This window comes from Triturus cristatus, chromosome 2_1 (genome assembly GCF_964204655.1).
Source record: "Triturus cristatus chromosome 2_1, aTriCri1.1, whole genome shotgun sequence".
Taxonomy (NCBI): Eukaryota; Metazoa; Chordata; class Amphibia; order Caudata; family Salamandridae; genus Triturus; species Triturus cristatus.
The window spans coordinates 494,172,966-494,194,374 of NC_140581.1; the positions used below are offsets into that span (position 1 = coordinate 494,172,966).

The 21,409-nt window shown below is 41.7% G+C and overlaps 1 protein-coding gene across 1 annotated transcript in view; it reads right to left on the bottom strand.

Annotated features, from left to right (window-relative positions):
- The window catches only part of TNPO1 (transportin 1), a 1,554,860-nt gene extending 1,542,649 nt beyond the window's left edge, over positions 1-12,211 (bottom strand). Inside the window, exons 1-2 of the mRNA XM_085632345.1 lie at positions 11,771-12,211; positions 1,637-1,712 (exon numbers count right to left, since the gene is read on the bottom strand). Of these exons, the coding sequence (XP_085488471.1) occupies positions 1,637-1,712; positions 11,771-11,875 (181 nt within the window). The 5' untranslated portion in view covers positions 11,876-12,211. The remainder of the gene's footprint in view (positions 1-1,636; positions 1,713-11,770) is intronic.
- Between the last annotated feature and the right edge of the window lie 9,198 nt (positions 12,212-21,409).

Below are 21,409 nucleotides of genomic sequence, written 5' to 3' on the forward strand. Positions count from 1 at the left end.
GACCCCATACAAATTCAGAGTTGTACAAATAACCACTGCTCCTAAACTCCATATGTTGTGCCATTTCAGAAATACACAGTTTGCTCGATACCCATTTTTGACTCTACCCATTTCACTATATAAACTGGTCTATACTTTGTACTCAATGAAAAACCATTGTAGGGTGCAGCTCATTAATTGGCTCTGGGTACCTTGGATTCTTGGAAAACCTACAAACTCTAAATATCCCCGCAACCAGAAGGGTCTAGCAGGCGTAATGGTGTATTGCCTTTGTAAAATCAGCCATGGTGACAAAAAGTTCCAGATGAAAATGTAACAAATGGCCGTTTCTTCCTACTCATTTTCAATATTTCTTTATTTTAACAGTTCTTTTCCATAGAAAAACCTTGAGGGATCTACACATATGACTCCTTGTTGAATTCTTGTCACTTTTCAGAAATCTATAGGTTTCTTGGCTCACCTATGGGTTTCCACCAAAAACTGGGGAAGTAGGTTGAGTACCCCAAAAAAACAAAACAAAACCGGAAAAATGTGCTACTTCTTTGAAAAAAGCCAAAACTGTGGTGCAAATGTTTAATTTCTTTTTTTTCAGCTCTCCATATTCCTGAAAGCTATGAAGATTTTGACTTTAGGACAGCAAACCGTTCATTGCTGCTATTTTTAGGAGGAAAAAAAACAGCCACTTTTTCCTATTTTTATCAAAAAAACTCCATATTTTGCTAAATTTTGCCTATTTTCTCAGTCCACTCCCAAAAAAATCCACAAACCCTGGGTAATTTTAGAATCCCCAGGATCTTGGGACAAACACAAAAACAACAAAAATGGGACTCAAATTGGGCGTGGGTACCTTATGTGGGGAACAAACGTTATGGAGCCCCAAGCACAAACTACGCCAAATAGCCAAAAAAAGGGCTCAATGCTGCGGTGGGGGGGGGGGGAGCTCCAGATGCTATGGGGTTTAACTAGATCTTCATTTTCAAATTGGAGTAACGACTGTTAACATGTTAGAAAAACACACTTATAATGCACAAAATAAAAAAATACTGAGGCAACCCTATAGGCTTCTGAAGATTCAGACCAAAAACTCCTTTAGGAATAAAGTTAGGTGTATGTTGGAGTTCCAGAGAAAATGTGTTGCATTTTTTGGGATTCATCGCCCAAAACAGGTTTAAACCCAATCCATCTGTTATCAAAAACAGAAACACAAGCCTTCGACAAGAACTTTTAGGTAGCATTATCTTCAGATCACAACTACACTACAAAGTTCCACTGTTTGCTTTTCAAGGTCACTACAACCAAATAAACTGGTTAACAACCTGATCCCATCCAAACAAGACAGAAGCAAGTGAAGCAGCAGGACCCTGTGACTGAGATAGTCCATCAGGACTCCTTCCAAAAGATCTATGCGAGCAACTCCTGGGTAAACATGAAATAAATCATAACATAGAAGAGTCGGCAGCAAGCTTCTGCTATTCTTTATGTAATAATAGCTAAAATATGTCAAAGCTGTGAAGTCGCATACATAATCATTTGTCATCAAAAAAAGAAGATAGAGAGATCTGCTCAATGCTCCCTCAAGCCCCAAGTCCAAAAAGGTTAGAACTGGACACATGAATAACATTAAAATGAGACTTACCTTCAGATTTTAACTTTGTGAGCACAAATATCAGGTAATTATTGAAATCAGGATATTGATTGAGTTGTTCTAGTTTCTGGAAAGAAAGTGTGTTAAGGAAAGATTGCTATCAAATGAATTCCTTGATCAGATGCAGTAGGAATAAAACAAACGTTTTGGGTACTTTGAAATACACTTAACTATTTAGACTTTCATACTTTCAGGGGAAGAGGACCCATTTTGAGACAATGCGGTGAACTGGAATAGATCATGTAATAGATAAAACATTCATAGTATGACAATCAATAACAGCGGGTATGAAAAACTTGTTACATCAGAAAGAATTCCTAAACTCATATGAGTAGTGGCACCCACCAACGGCCCTTGGAACAAGCCACGGAAGGCTAAGGAGTAATGGGAAAGAAAGTATAAAGAAAAAGAATCCCGAAAGGAATGTGCTCTGGTACCATTGTGGCTCCAGAAGGAAAGGGAAATAGCGCATCCATTAACTAATCTATTTACTATATACATGACAAGGTTAGCGTCAAACACTCCCTAAACATCATTAAAACCCCAATAATGAGCTAAAACTACTAGACAGGATGCTAGATAACAAGATCAAGTCATTAGACACATCACTTTAGTTTAACTCAGACATCAAAATTGAAAGGAGACTTCTGTTCTGGGAAGAATGGGAAAAAACAAAGGTATTTTGTAGATTAAAGACCTACACACCCAAAACAATCCTAGTGCCTTGGAAAATATGCACCATGAATTTAAACTTGCCAACCTGAACTTCTACAAGCGCCTAAACCTCAAAACGGCAAAGAAGAAATTAAAGTAATAAAAAAAAAACACCAACCTTCTTCTCCTAATTAAGAAGGTAAAGGGGTCCCAGTGCTGGAAAAACCCTACAAACTCTATTCACAAAAAAATTGAATTTAAACCTAGGCTTACATTTCAGAGTATGGAGAAGAAAAACCTTTAATTAAGTCTTCCCCTGTAGATTTAGTAAAGATTATTTCTTCCCTTTATATGTGCAAGACCACTGATTTTCTTCAGAAAAACTACGACTTGTGACTTCTCACAAGAAAGGTTCATTACATTTATTAATGCATTTGTAATAGTTATAAAGACATAACACATGCAACAGTCCAGTCTTTTGCTACCATTTTACATATATACAAACATAGCATCACATACATTCACATATTGGACCTATACTATAAAAAAAAGAAATAACTAGGAAAAAATATTAGTTACATTTAATGTATTTTATCAGTGTCAGGGTCTGATTTTGATATGTTCCTGTTTTCTTTAGTTGATATATACTGCTCTTAAAGAGATCTATTCTCTCACAGTTTGTTTTATAGAAGTAAGGGATACAGTCTTCTAGACATGGCAGTCCTGCTCCTAGGGACCAATGATTCTCAATTTATATTTTTAGGCTTTCTTCAGTTTTCTTCTTTGCATTAGTAGCCCCTTCAGAGAAGTTGACTTGTTTCAGCCCATTGATCATACTTTGCAGTCTTCACTGGGTTTGGGTGGAACTATCAACACAATGACACACAAGGTATACAATGTGTTTCCAGTCAAACTTCTTATAGTAAGTGGGAGGGGAAAACGATTAACATAGTTTCCGTAAAATTACCAAAGGCACTACATAACATCACTTTTCCAGACCTAAGTGCATTTCTCCTTAAGTTACCTGATGGTGACCTAATTGCAGGTGACTTTAACATGACCTTAAATGATCTCCAAGTTAGACTACTACTCCCCCCCCCCCCCTTCAAAGGCGCAAATGTCGGCGCCCCTCACCACTGTCAGACTTTATAGGTGCGATGGGCCTAGCAGACGTATGGCATACTTAGAACACGCAGGCGCAACAATTCACTTATAACTTGGGAGCACATAATAGTTACTCTTGTATAGGCTTTATTATGTCACATGCAGATAAGGTCTGTGATTTAAGAGAAACATCAGTTGGCGCAAGGAAGATCGGACCACTCCCCCTCTGGGCCTGCTATTCAGCAGAAATTCGCAGTGCTCGACGCGGTGTATCACTACACCCGTAGAGCTTGAGGGTGCCTAAGATTCGGAAAGGACTCATTCAGGCCACCAAAATCTGCTTCCAAAAGAATAAGAACTCGGTAACCTCAGGACTGGTACTGTGGGAGGCCTATAAAGCAGTCATAAGAGGGGAAGGACTCTCTCTCATGGTGGGATATAAAAGAGAAAAGAGGGCAGCCATAGAGGAGCTGGAAGGAAACATACTGCGATTAGAGAATCAACTGGTCAGGATGCATTCCGAAGAGACGACACACACTTTGCAGGAATACCGAGAACAAGCTACGGAGATAGCCAGGGCCAAACGGTCAGCAACAAGAGATAAGCATGGGGATAAAGCTGGGAATCTTCTGGCCTGGCTTGAGAGACAGGAAAGGGTGAATAGATGGGCACATACTATTACCACAGACTCGGGAGAGGTTTTGAGGGATCCGCAAGAAATTTCAGAAAAGTTTGCACAATATTATACCACGATATACACCGAAATTCTGACCGCCACAATGGGAGCATCTAGTGCCATGTTGGTGGATTTGCTGCTAATGGTACTCACTCCGGACGATGTGTCCAACTTGGACAGGGATATCACAGTGGAGGAAATAACTTACGCCATCCGTGGTATTCAGTCCGGGAAGGCAATGTGTCCAGTCTTCCAATTGAATTGTACAAAGTAGCAGCATCCCAAGTGGCACCAAATTTACTACAAATGTATTCAGAGAGTGTGGGCTGCCATCAGATCAATGGCTCGCCACGATAGAAGTTATACACAAACCCGGTAAACTGACAAACTGCTGCTCCTCATACCACCCTACTTCACTCCTAAATGCCGAAACAAAATTACTAGTTAAGATTCTCGCTTCCAGACTGCAACAACACATCGGTCGGGAAGAAATACAGCGATTAACCTGCACCACCTCCACAGGGTACTAGTTGGGAAAGAAACTAACGGAGAGGAGGCTGTGGTAGTGTCCCTGGACGCACGCATGGAGTTTGACATGGTGGAGTGGTCATATTTATTCGCCGTGTTGGAGAAAATGGGGTTTGGTCCCAAATATCAGGCATAGATTGGACTCATATTCTGGACCCACGGCACAGGCGGTGGTGAACGGGCGAACATCCGGCACATTTAAGTTGCAAAGAGGGACTCAACAGGGTTGCTCTTCATCGCCACTTCTGTTCGCCTTGGTCATCGCGCCACTGGCGGTGTGGATCAGGGGAGACCACCTGATACGGAGTCTTCGCTGGACAGAAGGATGGGAAGATCGCATATCACTGTATGCCGATGTCCTACTGCATGTTGCTTCCCCATGTCGCTCCATAACCAGAATCATAACGATTTTTACAAATTTAGGCGAGCAATCTGGGTATTTAATTAATTGGTCCAAATCATATATATATACATACACACACACACACACACACATACATACACACACTCAGCAGCCCAGGTACTACCAGAAAACTGTGAAGCAACTGTGACGAGGGAGGAATTTTGATACCTCAGTATATATGTGACAAAAGATGCTGATCTCTTCTATGCTCAAAATATACAGGCCCCACTGACCCGCCTACGGAGCGATGTCCAGCACTGGGGGAAGCTACAGATATCATTGTTAGGCCAAGCAGCACTCTATAAAATGATGGCACTACCTCACTTCCTATACGCTCTATAAAACACCACGTTCCTGATCCCCCAAACATTTTTCAGAGCAGTTGAAAGTAAAGTACGAGACTTGCTATGGGATGGCAAACACCCACGGATAGCAGCGCAGAACTAGATACGAGGGTGGTATGATGGGGCATAGCGCAACCACCTAGCGACATACTATAGGGCAGCCCAGTTGGCAGTAATAAATCAATGGGTCCACTGACCACAAGATGAACCGGCATATAGAATGGCCAGGTTACTGATGAGTAAGGGAGGATACATGAGAGCCCTATACACAAAACCAAAAGGGAGTGCTCTGACAGGACCCACCGCACACACAATACACTATGGCAAAAAATAAACAAAAGGCTGGGGTGGTCTGACATCCTGACGCAAAGTATCCCATTATGGGATACCAAGAGACTTGGGAGTCTTCACACTTGCCAAGGTTGACAAGTGGGACCTCATTGGTATCTCGACAGTAGGAGACATATGGAAACAAGGGGGGAAGTTATACCCTTCGAGGAGCTACAGTCCAAGTTCACAATGGCCCCAACCGAAACCTTCAGATAATTACAAGTCAAACATGCTTAACGGGCAGCTTTGCCTTCGGGGAGTAATCCCCCCCGAGGCCTCACAGTCAGAGGACAAGCTTCTCACAGACCACATAGAACGTAAAGCAATCTCCCTGACTTACCGAAAGTTGCTACACAAGTCCCCCGACCCCCTCCAGAAACCCCGTAGACAATGGCATAGAGACATATGTCAACTTGAAGATGAGGACTAGCAAGAAACTCTTCTATATCCCAGAGAAGCAGCTATCTTGGCCAGATTCAGACTTAAAAAGATCAAAAGGAGGGGGGAATGAACCACTTGTACCTACGTTACCAGGGTTGTTAGTTATTGGTGCCTTTCATAAAAAACCCTCATACACGTTCGCAGGTGGAAAGGCGGTATATATTGGTTCTCTGCCTATTCGTAACGTGACAGCATCATCATAGGGTTTGTTTTTCAGTATGCTGACCTCCACCTGGAGGTGAACCACTGGTATTACAGTAGTGTCCAGAGACCAAATATTTTAAAAAGTGAAGTGCTCAATGTGAAGTGAGGTTAAAATTCTTTTCACATCCTCATTTGGGTGCAATAATTTATTGGTAAAGGGATGTTGAAGAAATTAAAAACAGAAGATGTGCGTATTTAGAACGTGTTACTAAATCCAGCGCACTAGTGTAGTCCATACGTGAGGTCGACATGTTTCAGCCCTATTATAACCTCCTGAACATTCCACCACACTATGAAACCACCCCCAGTAATTCATTCTCATACAAATCAGAATTAAGACAAGAGTCCGAATATGTACTCTCAACATTTCTCACTAATATTTCTTATAAAACACTGTTGACTAAACTAAGCCCACCTTGTTGCCAATACCCTTTCACCTTCCTTTTATATATATATATATAAAAAAAAAAAAAATGTATATATAAATTTCACTACAAATTCGTAGGAGGCAATATTTGTTATAAAAGTCTCACCAAATTCACCATAGCGATTTTTATAGCACCAACTAACAAAAAACACGATTCACAAATAATCCTCACTTAAATAACACAATTTATCGCCACTTAGTCTCTCCTTCATGTCTACCCTCACGAAGAAACAAATGATTGCTCGGAACAGGCCCACGTCACCGAGGGCAGAGCAAGCACAAGCAGACACTCCGGCAGCTGCAGGTGAGGAACACGCCGAGAGACAGTCTTCGCTGGATTCAAGGAAGGTCTCCAACTAACTATCTTTCATTAACCGCAGTATGCTGGGAGAAAGTTGCCGGTCCCCGTGGACGCCCATAAGTGGGTTCTTCAGGTAATTGAGCATTCTTCGTTACGATTAATTAAGAGGGTCCGAATTGATGACGTGCCAGCATTAAGAACACACCACGCCACCATTAATGGCGGATTAGACACACTACAGAATAATGGATTTATAAAATGTCCCTAGTTAAACACCCCTTCTTCCCGTAGTCATAACAGCGCAGACATAGAGAGATAATAACGCGCCTACATCCGGTCTCCTTCCACATGTACAGGGCCATTACGGACGCATACAAATTGTACACACTCGGAATCATTATAGTTATTTAATGTACCTTTTAAATCCATTAATGTGAAATGTGTAATTGATTAATACTTTAGATGCTTTACTGTAGGTGTCCATTGTTAACACTAGACCACTAGTGCCTTTAAAATCCCTGGCGCCATAACTTGAAGCAATGCCCCTATTTACGTAGTAGGATACCTATCTTTGCAAAGTGCGCAATATGGTTGGGTCAGCAGTCTCGACTTAAAAAAGTTTTGGTTTTTTTAAATCCATAAAGAATGTTAACTTGCACCATCACAAAAACAGACAGGAATTCACACACATTTCTTTTTTCGCTGTGTTTACAATTACAGGTACTATTGACCTATTTATCAGAGTGGACAAATGGTAATCCACTCCTAGCTGCTGCACAACTAGTGCCAACACACTTTCACCGGTCCTGAAGAAAGCCCCCTAGACCCGTCTGGGCATAATGGGGCTTAAACATGTCGATCTCACGTATGGACTACACTAGTGTGCTGGATTTAGTAACACAATCTAAATACGCACACTTTTGTTTTTAATTTCTTCAACATCCCTTTACCAATAAATAATTGCACCCAAATGAGGATATGGAAAGAATTTTAACTCACTTCACATTGAACACTTCACTTTTTAGAATTGTTGGTCTCTGGACACTACTGCAATACCAGTGGTTCACCTCCAGGTGGAGGTCAGCATACTGAAAAACAAACCCTATGATGATGCTGTCACGTTACGAATAGCCGGAGATCCAAGATATACCGCCTTTCTACCTACGTACGTGTATGTGGGTTTTTTTATGAAAGGATCCAATAACTAATGACCCTGGTAACGTAGGTACAAGTGGTCCATTCCCCCCTCCTTTTGATCTTTGTACCTTATTTGGAAGCTGAATGGATCATCACTTTTCCCTCCCTCCCCCCTTGTGATTTAAGACGATTGATGCAGCGTTCAGCTGTGGAAGCCTATTGCTTTTACGGACTACTATATCCTCATTGGACTCAATATAATTGAGGACATCCGGAACTACGCAGCAACAATTTGGACGGCCTGAAAGATACTATTTAACATTACGGAAAAAATCATGGCAGACAATCTAGGTCTTAGCTATACGAGGAAGACATTAGTGAGATTCTATCGGTACCCCCGCTATTACAAAACACTGAACTTACACAAACATTGGCACAGACAACTGATTGGGAGGAATTAACTGAATCAAATAGAGAACAAGTCAGAACAGCCATACATGGTTTGATTATGACGGAATATCTCCACGCCAACGCTTCCCCAAGGGGCCTATGGGTACACAGTGCTCCCCGCATCTTTCTCCACGATCGAACTTTCCGTAAAGATTTGTCCTCAATCTCTCTCGTCAAAGCACAGCAGCCACCCTTAGTGTAAGGGTTAGAGCTAAAAAAAACATTTTTTTATTTAAGGTCAATATATAAAGAACGTAATGCAGAATAAGGGCAAAATTGTTCTATGCTACATAAAAAGAAATTAAACAGGTCAAATGTACTTTCTAATATGTTTAAAATAATATAAAAAAAGTTCAAATAATATAAACCTTCCTGGTGAGAACACTAAGAAATCATGTGTCATGGATGGGTATTGCAGAAATTACTCTGGTTTTACATATTTAAAAACAGGAATAATAATCATAAAAACTTATTGAAATTAAAATAAATATCCTATAAGGAAGGCACAATTTGAGATATTCTCTTCATCGCCATACATTGAAAAAGGTAATTCCTCCAGGAATTAATGTGTTTTATACTTCGAAGTAGCCAAGCAGTTGGCACAGAATAGTGTTCGTTTCTGAGATCTGACTTTACCTTTTTTTTTTTTTTAAACAGGAATGCGAATATAATTCAATTTGGATTATAGATGACAAAGAATAGCACATTTCATTGAAACATTCTAGGCACAAAATGTGCTTCACCACGTAACTTTCACGGTGAGAAAGGAGAATCGGACATTCAAAACAGAGCATCAAATTACATGAAGTCGCATCCAGAGTTTTAAGACCGAAATAGTACAAACTTGTTTTCTACTTGTTCTGTGAGGGCCAACGAGAATTAGTAAAGTCAAAATCTGCACCAGACCAACAAACGGTTCGTATTTAAAGGGTAGCGATTTACGGTTCGTATTTAAAGGGTAGCGATTTACCGTCATCAGAATGAGTAACACCAGACAAGGGCTCACAGACCCACCTTGTTTGAGAAGAGGGTTCATATTCCTGGAACAAAACTGAAGAAGGAGGCAAACTACATGGTGAAAGGAAGTATCAACAGACACAAAGCTGTCAGGTCTGTGAACTAAAGTATCCACAGCATGCATCGGTGTCTGAAAGCACGGTAAAATTTTTGAATCACGGTGGGTCCACTCGGCTTTTTAAGGTCGATCAAATTAACAAACCGGATACTCTGCATTGTACCATCGAATACCAGTAAGTTGAGTAATGAGCACCCATTATAGCAAAAAGAGACTATTCTAAGGAGCAAACATTGGCTCTACAAATCAACACTACGTTAGTAGCTACAAAGTAAATTTGATCAGACTTCAGGTCATATAAAATGTGGCCAGTAACAGCTGCTTGACTGAGAGAAAAAATGAAATTACACATTTGATAGAACCCACCTTTCACAATCACCTGAAATACGTATCCAGATAGTTACATGGGAAATGTTTCAGTTGCTTCACATCAAAACAATAGTAGTACAACTCCAAGGAACCCTTCACATCCAGCCAGCAGCAACCAGTTCAAAATGGTGTCCTGAGGTCCTTAAATTACAACCGAGCTTTTTACTCAAATTGAAATTTGTTCTATGCTCAATGCAGACTCGTTTGCGGAGCAGCGTATTCACAGATGACAGCATTTTGCGATAAATCTGTAAAGTACACGCGCTCTTTGTAAAAGTGATTGGAAGTCCTTTTTACAAAACGATCTAAACATTAACAGCAGTAAATATAATGTACAAAAAACAGTAAAATACAAAAGTACAGCAGGGGCATTGGGAACTATGGGTGCCTGCAAGGACAACGAACTTAAGTGGTATAAGACAAGTGTAAAGTGGGATAAGCCTGCTACTGCACGTGCAACCTACGGCCCTGTGAGAAATTAGCGACTCCGATTTCACTGAAGTAGGAAGATGGTCGATTTCAATAAATAACCACAAGGGCTTCTGCCCACGTTAGTTATGACAACTTTAGACTAGGCAGAAACAAGATCCCTTCGCGTAGGGGGCATCGGCTCGCAACGGATGAGACTGCATGCAGAGTATGCATCGCTTGCACATAGCTACTCTTCGGCAATGTAATTAACAGATGTGATCTGTAAGGGTCGAACAGCTCACCACTCCCATGGGTCATAAAGGGCTTGATGGTGCTGGTCAGACTATTTGATAGGACAATCATCAATCAAAGATCAGGCAACAAAAAGATTGTACTAATCATAACCAACATTAGCTGCACAGACCCTTCAGCCAAATCTCGGTGCTGTCACGGAGCAGGCGCATCAACAGATGGCAATCAACGGTAGTTTTATTGCATTAGTGTGTCGCGAATCGTAAGCGAACAAGTATACATGGACAAGGGATAAGGGAACAACACAACTGGATGAGTAAGGCATGGGAGGTTTCACGGATCTAGGCTGCATTAAAATACCAGTCAAGAGGATGATGTGTCCAATCCCGGTCACGGACAAGGAGTTACTGACACACAACACCCCCTGACTTGGCGGGTGTCACTCCTTTAAAATGCTACACCCTACGAAAGGAAAAAGCATCAATAGACTAAGGTTAGCTCACTCTCTGTAGACTCGCATCTTCCACCAACATTTTCTTCTTATCACTGACACTCTTAAATCACCTACCCTCACTCTCTCTTATGGGAGAGCAAATTAATTGATAGGTGATGCACATCTCCAAACCAACTGTCGCATAACGGGCAGGAGTCGAAAAGAAAGCAGCCCTGCGCACTCAGGTGTCATCCTTAACTCCTCGGAACAACAATGTGTCAAATCGGGATCATCAAATACCCATCAGTGGACTAACACCTTGTATGTTCAGGAGGAGCTAAACAACGGTACAAGTGGGGTCAGTGAGCTTCACCTATGAATCCCGCCCCCTTCGGAGCGGTGGGCAATAGTAGGCAGTGTCCAGGTGATGCCACTGGTGCCCGTACACGCAGGGACGGGCAGCACCCGGCAGCCTTGCTGAGACCCTGCCACACATGTCCTGCCATCCCGCGGTGCAATACAGTACCAGGGGACTCGGGGCTTGCACTCCCGGAAACTCAGACCCGCCCCTAGCTCGAGAGGATACTTGTTGCACGGTCCTCTGCGTGGACGTGTCTGGGGACTGCGACTCCTTGAGCAACTGCAGGATTTGCTGCAGGCCTTGCTCGTCCGGCTTCCACTCATACTCCATCTTGGCTGTTTTTCCTCAGTACTGCGAAGACTTCAGGGGCTGATAATACCCGGCGGGGTGACTTATCCTCCTGTGGGGATATGGCAGTCTCAGGCCGAACGTTGCTCCAAAATCACACGGGGTTCCACTCTGATTAGCACGCAGTTGGCGTCCGGGTCTAATGTAATTTGGTCCTCGCCGGCTCCAGTAGCGCTGGGCGGCTCCAGAGACTACGGGTCTCCCAGCGACACGGGATCCGCGATTGACTCACTCACTCGTCGGATGTGAGCGCCGAGATCACAGTCTGGCCACCCAAAAGGGTCCTGACGCCCGCCTGCTATAGGGAACGCTTTCCTCGCCTCTTGTCGTTGACATGGAAGAAAGAAAGCGCTTGAAGTTCAGTATCCTTCCTGTGTAACTGTAACGGCCATGTTGGACTAACAAAGGAACGCCAGAAATGATACTTGGAGAAAACAATTTCATTTAAAACTGTACATGCACTTCACTTAGCCTTTAAAGTATCAACAGATATATTGGCAACACACGTTTTAAAAACTGAGGTTTGAAAAACGGAATTGGTTATTGTACATTTCACTAATGTTATATAAAATACTCGATTATGTATACTTTACAAAAATAATCAGCTCTATCTATCTGTGATTTTCCTCACTATTCTCTGCGGTCCATGTAGCGAAGAAGAAGCGTATTGTCTTTGATAATTCTTTTTTTTTAATTATTACAGTCCCTTTTCCTTTCCACCAACTCTAGAGTATCATTACACACAAAACAATAGCAATTATGGTTGTCTAAGACATTTATGTGGCAGTTCAGAGTTTTTTTTATTAGAAATTTAGATTTTACAATGAGATCTACAATATACAAATTACATCCATAAAGACAACTTTAAAAAGGAGCTAAACAATTTAAAATGTTTACACAACATTAATTCATACTGGAAAATTTATCTTTTCAATTACAGCTCTTGCTATTGAAATACCTTAATTAAAAAAAGGGTTTTAAAAATCTCTGTTGATAATTTGTTAAGGCACAACCAGATATAGCACATTCAATGGTCTGTACATCATTATTACATAGGATCAGTGGTTCAAGTGGGAAAAAAAAAGTAGGGGAACTGTGGGCGGAGAATAAGAGGGCGGGAATAACCTGAGGATTGGGTCAGTGGGCGGAGTCCGAGATGTTGCCAGAAAGAGCAAAACATCCCAATTTTTAGTATTTGTTTAGCATTTCACTGACCAGTTGCTCTTATTACATTATTCAATTAAACCAATGAATAAACATGTTTATTTAAGATTTAATATCATTTATTGACATTAAAAAAACATTCACAAAGTGGGATACGTTTCCAATCACAGAGTATCCCAAAAACACTTAAAAAGTGGAATCACAAGCCAATTGTCTCCGAGCCATGCAGTTTCTGTCATCAGCACTTCTCCTCCCTTTTTCCACAAGAGCAGTTGAAACATGAATGGTAAAATATCCTAGTTTGCAAATGCTTTCCACATAATTATGGCTCTGCCATATTTGCCACATAATACATCATCTGTTACATAATCTGACAATTTTAACAAAAACATTGTATCAAAAACAGATCAAAAGTTACTTAGAAATGTGACTCTTGTTGCTGCAAAGTGAAAGGCCCTTTGCAAAGGTTGACTGGTCAGCTTTCTCACTGCTGCATTTGTATGTTACACTGGTACTGATGATGCACAATCTTTGCAGAGACTGTTAGTATGTGTAAAAAAAAGTCAAAATAAGGTATCAGAAAATGTACTATATTACGCTGCAGCCTTTTTTTGCTGCATAATTTAGCCAACACTACAACATAATTTTGTCCTCTATTGCTGCATAATTCCAGTGCCCCCAAAGCAGGTGGCACATGTTAAAAGTGCTTGTGCATGAAGCAGAGAACTTATTTTTTGTATGTGTGCAAATCCGTCATTGCCGATTCCTGGTGAGTTGCACTATTACTGCTGAAACCAGGCGAATGGAGGTTCCAATAGGTGAGGCAGACTGGCCTCAAGGGTCCTGTGACATCAGTGACAGAGCCACTGTTGCTCTAGGGTGTGCTGCTTCATAGGCCTGCCCTCATGACTGGAGGTGAACTTCAGTATGGATTGTGGTGGACAAGCCTTCAAGGTTAACTCACACTTGCCACCACTATGGTCCACCTGCTGTTGCAAAGACAACAGGGCTTCTAAGGTCTAGCAGGGGCTTCTAAGGTCTAGAATGGTCATGTGCTCCCTCAGGAGAGTGGTCTGGTGGACTGGCCATGAAGGCTGAACCTGGTTCCCCAGTTCCAAATTTGTCAGCTCTGGCTACAACCTGTCCCCCACTAAACACTATACTGCCCCACTGAGAGAAACTCACACTGCCTTCTGCTACGACCCAATTGCACCCCACTATAAACACCTGGATGCGACTCTGTTCAAATTATGCACTAAACAAGAGTAATATGTTTCCTGGAAAAAAAAGTAACAACATCCTGGAAAAAGCAAACACTCATAGGGAATGCAGATTAAGTAAAGCATGTGAAATGTTAGCAGGAACAACATTGTTACCTTAACGCTTTTACACTCATTATTCAGAAAACAATGAGTGTTTTTGCCTCAAAAGTTAAGGACATGGCTACAGGGCACGGAAGGGACCTGTTTCAATGTCCATTGCTTATATCCTTACAAAATTTAAGTAGTATGGTTTAAAAAGACCACATCCCTGAACACAGAGCTGCAGTACACATTTTACAAACTAAAATAAGGAAAACAGCTGATAAGGATCACATTAAACGTGTTCCACTCCACACATCAACCAGGTATTGAAGTACCTCCGGGAAGGGTGCACTTCTCCACCCGGGTAAAACAATGCTGTTCAAAGAAAGACAAAAAAACGAAAGCAGCGCTTCACTTGCAAACTCTGTAAACTGCAGCTAATGTGTTTGGCTGTGAAGAAAACCAATCTGGCCACTTTACGACCACTCTGTCTTGCTTTATTTATTTTTTTATTTATTTTTCCTATTTTGAACCTTTTTTTCTCTCCGTTCCGAGGTTGCTCTTTGCAATAGAAAAATGTCAGAAAAAGATGATATTTCCAGCAAAAGTGGTTCTTTCATTTTTTGGATCCATTTCACAGGGGAACACATGAAGAAAATGAGAGGAAAGAGAGGGTAAGAGCCGTCTCTTGAAGTCACGGTTTTCAGCAAGTGAAGAGGAGCGAGAGAGAGACAGAAAGAGAGGAAATGAGAGAAAGAGGAAGAAAGAGAGGGGGAGGCAGGTATCAGTGGCAGAGCATGAAAAGTGGACACTGTCTTTGACTTCTCTGGGCAAGAAGGAAAAGACAGTCCTTATATTTCACCCTCAACCTATTGAACTCTTGCCTGTCTTGTGTCATTTTTTCTTGTAGTTCCGCTACTGAGATTTCTAATACATGTGTTCTTTGAGACAGCGATTCAAACTTCACAACAACCCCTTCACAGACATCCTGAACCTCATTTTGGCTAGCTTGAGATAATGTAAACCCACTTCTAACCTCCTCTGCAAGAGATTTCATTAACTGTTCCAAAGAGTTGCCCTACGACTCATACTCTGCAGAATTGAGTGCGAGTGACACAGGCAGGGATTTCCCCTCCAGGGTGACCATAGGGATATCATCATTATGTTCTCGCCCTACTTCTCCTGGATCCACAGACGTCTTACTAGATACTAGTCTTACCAGGGGAGCATTGTCACCTTCCATCTCTCTTCCTTTGCCTGCACTCTCAATAGGGTAATTTCTGCTAGACATTGGTACCAATTTGGGCTAACCGGAATCTGAGGTACTTCCACTGTCTTCATACAGTGGTCTTGATACTGCTCTCTCAGTGTATTCCTGTACTCTTTATCCATAACAGCAAGGGCTGCTGACTCAGTCCTAGAGTTTAAGAATACCACAGAGGAAGCTTGTGGGATGTCAGGAGATAGAGGACCCATCTCAACCTCAGGAATTTTTCCACATAGCTTGAAATAAGACCAAAGAGAGGGGCTAACCTTCAGAGTCTTAACTTTAGGGGTGGGATTGTCTTACCCAACCTCCAAGATTGAGGATGCCAGAGTCTCCCTTGGAGCTCTGAGGGGGCAGAATCGCTTCTTCCTGCAACACAGGGTGGGGGGGGGGCGGAGTTTCTTGCCCTCCCTCAGGGCCTTTGCTTTTACTTTTATGGGTCCCACCTCTGATTCCCTCCCCTGAAGGAATTGCTACTTAGGTGTGTTAGGGTCATCACAAATCCCCCCACGCTTCTCAATGTGTACCTGTTTGGTTTCTGTACCTTCCCCCTCATTAGCGAGCCCCCTACCGTCGTCCTACCTACACTGATTCCAGCTTGGTACTCTCCTTCTCTCACCTCCTCCAAGCCTTCGTCTATATTATCAAATCTTCTGAGATCAACCTGTCTTTTTCTGTCCCATGTGCTGTTCTTCAACCATTCAAAGGTGTTCCATGTAGCATCAGAGACAAGTAGCACAGGATTGGGAAAGCTGCCTCTGCTGTAGCTGTTTTTTCCCCTCCAGAGACCCTGGAAGTGAGCCTGCAGGCTTTCCTCATTTCCTGGGCCGCCCTCCTCCAGCATTTGCCCTCCACAGTGTCTCTGGAAGCCTCCAGCTGCTAATCGGTGATCACCGGACATGCCCTCGCCGCCGACCTAATAGATCTAATAATTACAGATCACCTTTCTGTTCTAAAATGCTTGTCTACAATAGATCCCTGATGAAACAATTTGAACTTTGTGATATTTGGAGAGAGAAGTATGGTGTTGAAAAGGGTATACTTCTCAGAACAAAAAATACAATCACCACTAGGATCGACTATTTCTTATTAGCTAAGACTCTAAGAGCGGATGTCAAATACGTGAGGCATTTACCCACTCGTTTGTGGCTTTAGAGTTAAAAGTAGAATCGGGTAGATAGTCGAGAATACGCACATTAGATTGTTTCCTACTAAATAATCATGCTTTAATAGATATTTTAGGAACAGCTGCATTTTTTGAGAGTAACAGCACATCAGCAGCTAAACATATAGTTTGGGACACGTTCAAAGCTTATATAAGGGGTGTTGTGATTGATTTTTCTGCACAAAAGGCCAAGCAATACAGGAAGGTGGTTGAAGATCTGGAACATGATAGTGGTGTTAAAGAAAAAGTGCAGGGAGCTAACTGATGAGGAAGACTGCATTGAGAGGCAGCACAAACAAATTCAAGATCAGAAACTTAGTCTTAGCACTATTCTGGAAGAGTGAATTCAGGCACGCTGGGAAGGCAGCAAATTAGCACACTTATATAGTGAGAATGCTGGAAAACTCCTGGTGTGGAAGACTTAGATAGAATAGGTAAGAAATGAGATAAGTGAGATAAAGTGTAAGAGAATGGGGAATAGATTAAGAGAAGCTCAGGAAGTGGAGCAGACCTTTGTTGAATTTTTTGGAACCCTGTATACAGAGGATTTGAACGTGTTAGAGGAACAGGTTAATAATTGTTTGGATGGGCAGTCAGTCAGGACACTTTCAGTGGAATAAAAGGAAACACTTGATGAGGAGATAACTCAGAACAAGGTACTGTTGTTGATTAAGACATGTAAGAGAGGTAGGGCAGCTGAGCCAAATGGTCTTCCTAATTAATTTTATTTAAAATTAAGTGATATATTATGTCCAGTAATGACCCAACTCTTTGCAGAAATTTGGGATGAAGGAGCTCTGGTCCCAAAATCCTGGGAGAAGCAGAAGTTACCTTAATTCTAAATCCAGGAAAATACCTAATGTCTTGTTAATCTTATAGACCAATTTCACTTCTAAATTGTTACTCTAAGCTCTACACCAGTATCCTGGCCAGTAGACTAATGTAAGAGGACGGTTGATAGCAGAAGACCAAAAAGGTTTTATGAAAGGGAGATTTATGAACCATCTAAGCAATGAGCTAATAGGGACTATTGATTTGGCAACGGCAAACAAAGTACCACTGGTGATTATTATACTCAACGCTACTAAGGCATTAGATAAGATAAATTGGCAATAGCTGTACACCATGTTGGACCACTATAATATGGGTACCAAGTTCTGCAGGGCCATACGGGGCATTTATAGAGCGCCTTCGGGAAAACATTTGTTGACTGGTAATCTTACATCAAGTTTTAAGATAACAAGAGGGGCCAGGCAGGGCTGCCCTCTCTCTCCTCTACTTTTTAATTTGTATATTGAACCCTTTTCTGAAAAGATCAAGTTTGAACAAGACAAGGGATTATCTCCTTTTCCTATGGTACATGGTTGAAGAAAGTATCCCTATATGTCAATGACTTAATGGTATACACACACGTTCTGGCTACTACTTTAGAAGCCTAGACCTGCTGATAACAACATTTGGGAAGGTGGCAGTGTATGAGGCCAACTCCTCCAAGACAGAGGTCATGGTGTGGAATATAGATGAGATTAAATATAACTTAAATGTACGGTGAAAGTGATATACAGAACCGTGTACTCAGTATCCCAACATTATTGTCTCTGGCACATATGCAGACTTTGCAGGACTAAAACCTTAGATCCCTGTCTTCAGAGAAGTCATCCTTAATTGAAGAGGAAACCTCACACACTTATTAGAGTAATGCTTCATCATAGGAGTCCTCTCCCCACCCTGGTAGGACAGTGCCACCTGGGCAGACTCAACCTCCTCGAAGACTGACTAGATAGGAGGGAGTACTTGCATAAATATTACTGGACAGCACCATATAACAGGGGATCCAGATGAATATTTTAAAAATACCTTAGTGTCCCAGGGGAACCGAGGAGGTCGGTGGGATACTGAGTACACGGCATTGTATACCACTGTCACCGTACATTTACGTTGTGTTAGATATTATATGAAGGGATGTACGGTGCCATACCCTTCTTTTCAATTGTGTCTCCCCGAATATAGATGAGAACCATAGGCTGATAAAAAGGGACTTAAAATATTTGGGCATAAAGGTTATATGCTCTTTAAAAAAATTGTCTGAATTAAACTTTCACGAAACAAATAGTTTATTACTTAGGTGGTCCCATCTCCCATTGATGAGATGATACTTGGGTGGCAAAATTTAATAAAAATGTCGATACTGAAATTTACTTTCCTTTTTAACATGATACCCTTCCATTTTAAGAACACATGGCTGCCAAAGCTTCATGGTAGGATAGACTCATTTATATGGGCTTCTAAGGGTACGAGAATCGCAAGAAGGAAGTTGTGGAAAAAGTATGATAAAGGGGGCATTGCACTGTCAGGTTTTCACTTATATGCATGGGCTTTTCAATTGAAAAACTGTTGTCTGAGAAGTGTGGTTCAGGGAGTGACCGGCTCTGGGAGGTTCTGCTAAATGAGGTTGAAAGCTGTGGGACCAAATTTATGTATAAATTTAGGGACCAGAGGTAATTGAAAAAAGTAAGGTTAAAAGTGTTGCAGGCAGCGGCCCGAATGTGTGCCTGGATTCAGTGCATAACAAACTTATCATATTACAGTAGGTATGCACCAATATGGAACTCCTAGGCTCCCCAGAATGTCTGAAAGATAGGCTGGTGGTGAACTTAAGGGAAGCAGGCATTACTGAATGGGGCCAGATCCTTCAAGAGGGGAAGCTCTGCCCTTCGTAACAGTTCCAACAAGTAACCAACAAGAAGGTGTGTAACTTTAAATTTCTCCAACTAAGTTGGTCCTGATCTGTGGAAGAAGATAAAGGCAGTATTAACGATCTAGAAGAACACTTGATTAAAAACCCACAACGGAATAAGGTTGTTTCAACCTGGTATGAGCTAATATGGATAGCTCAGGGAAAGGGCAGAGTACACCTAACTCTCTGTGGGGAGAAATAATGCAGAATATAAGTCTCGACCAATTATGGCAAGTATCTTTTCGGTTATTATATACGGTGGGTCAGCCAGCATATCTAAGACCGAATCATCTCTTTTCCCTCCACAGAGCCTACTGGTCTCCAAGAAGGTTAGCAAAACTGAAGGGTTTTAGATGAGGTATGCTGCAAGAAATGTGGCCTGAAGAACGCTGATGATATTTATATGTTTGTATTCTGCCCCAGTATTCAGGACTTCTGGAAGGATATGTGTAAGTGTGTGAATGACCTCTTGCATACTCAAATTCAGGAAAGCCTTGAATTAATTATCTCTTGGTTGCCACCAGAAGGTGGAGATTATTTGGATTATGGCAACAAATTGATATTTTTTAAATTTTGTTGGAAAAAAGACATATCTGTAAATATTGGATTCAATTGTCGCCCCCCTCAAAATCAGGATGGCTTGACTCAGTTTTTTATGTTCATATGATAGATTTGAATCATAACTCTTCCAAAAAAGTGGTTAAGTTATGGGATCCCTTGACTACCTGGTTGAAAAGGAATGACGGAGGATAATTCTCAAGTTTAATTAGAAAGCGATTGAGTTGGTACACTGCCAATTGGGACCAATGATTATTGCCATTTGGGGATAAGACATGGTAGTCAAGACCCCCTTTCCATAATGCTGTTGGCTCGAAGGTTTCTTCTAGGGCAGACTACCGAGGCAGATGGGAAGCTTGGACGTTTCAGTTGGAAACAAACATGTCAAATAAAGACAAAAAAAAAGAAGGAAAAGAAGGTCCTTTTCCTTCTCTGTCAGGCCCGTCCGCTCCCGAATGACCATGATTGGAAGCTTATCTATAGGCCATGGCTATTTCTGCCGGATTCTATTAAATAAAAAAAGTTGGGGCATGCTGTTCCCTGCTGAACCCCCCATTATTTTGACCATTGGATATGATGCATATTCTCTCCCCCAAATTACATTCTGCCATGTATCCGTCACAGTTCTTTTTTCTTATTGTGTCCTCATAACGCCATAGCTACTGCAGATTCAAGCTATGTTGCATTGTTGTAATCGGGGCGTGACCATCAGCCGACTGTATTTGCAATGGTCCCATCCCACGTTTATTGGCTGAGAACCAATACCCAGCACTTGGGAGTAATCATAGAACTCTCACCTCCCTGGATACGGGACGTCACTCCATCTTACATACTCAGGCCATATTGTACCCGCTTTGACTGGAGTGCTTCAAGTATTCAACCTACAGGTCCAACGGACTGATTTTAACCAACTCTAAACCAAGGGAAGGTTTGGATCCAACCAGTGTATACATATCTCCCTTCTGGCCAGCAATATTAGGTAGAACAGCAAACACCGCTGAGGCTTGCTGAGGAGACTCCTTGTTGTAATATCCACCCCTCACATAAACAACACCGAAGTCATCTTTATTTTTGTTCCCATTATTTCTGATATAGCAATACTTACAGTTTCCCAACCCTGTTAAAGCCTCGGGCAGGCCATAAAAACATGTTTGTCGTTTGCTTCAAGAAGCCCACATCATCTACATTTAGGGGTCAGGAAGACCTTTACAAATCTGGAAACCTTCTGGGGAGTCCAATACAATCTGTTCAGGGTGAAAAAATGTTTTCTCTTTAAGTTGGCTCATTTAACTCTTAGAGCATAAAAACTTTAAAGAAATGT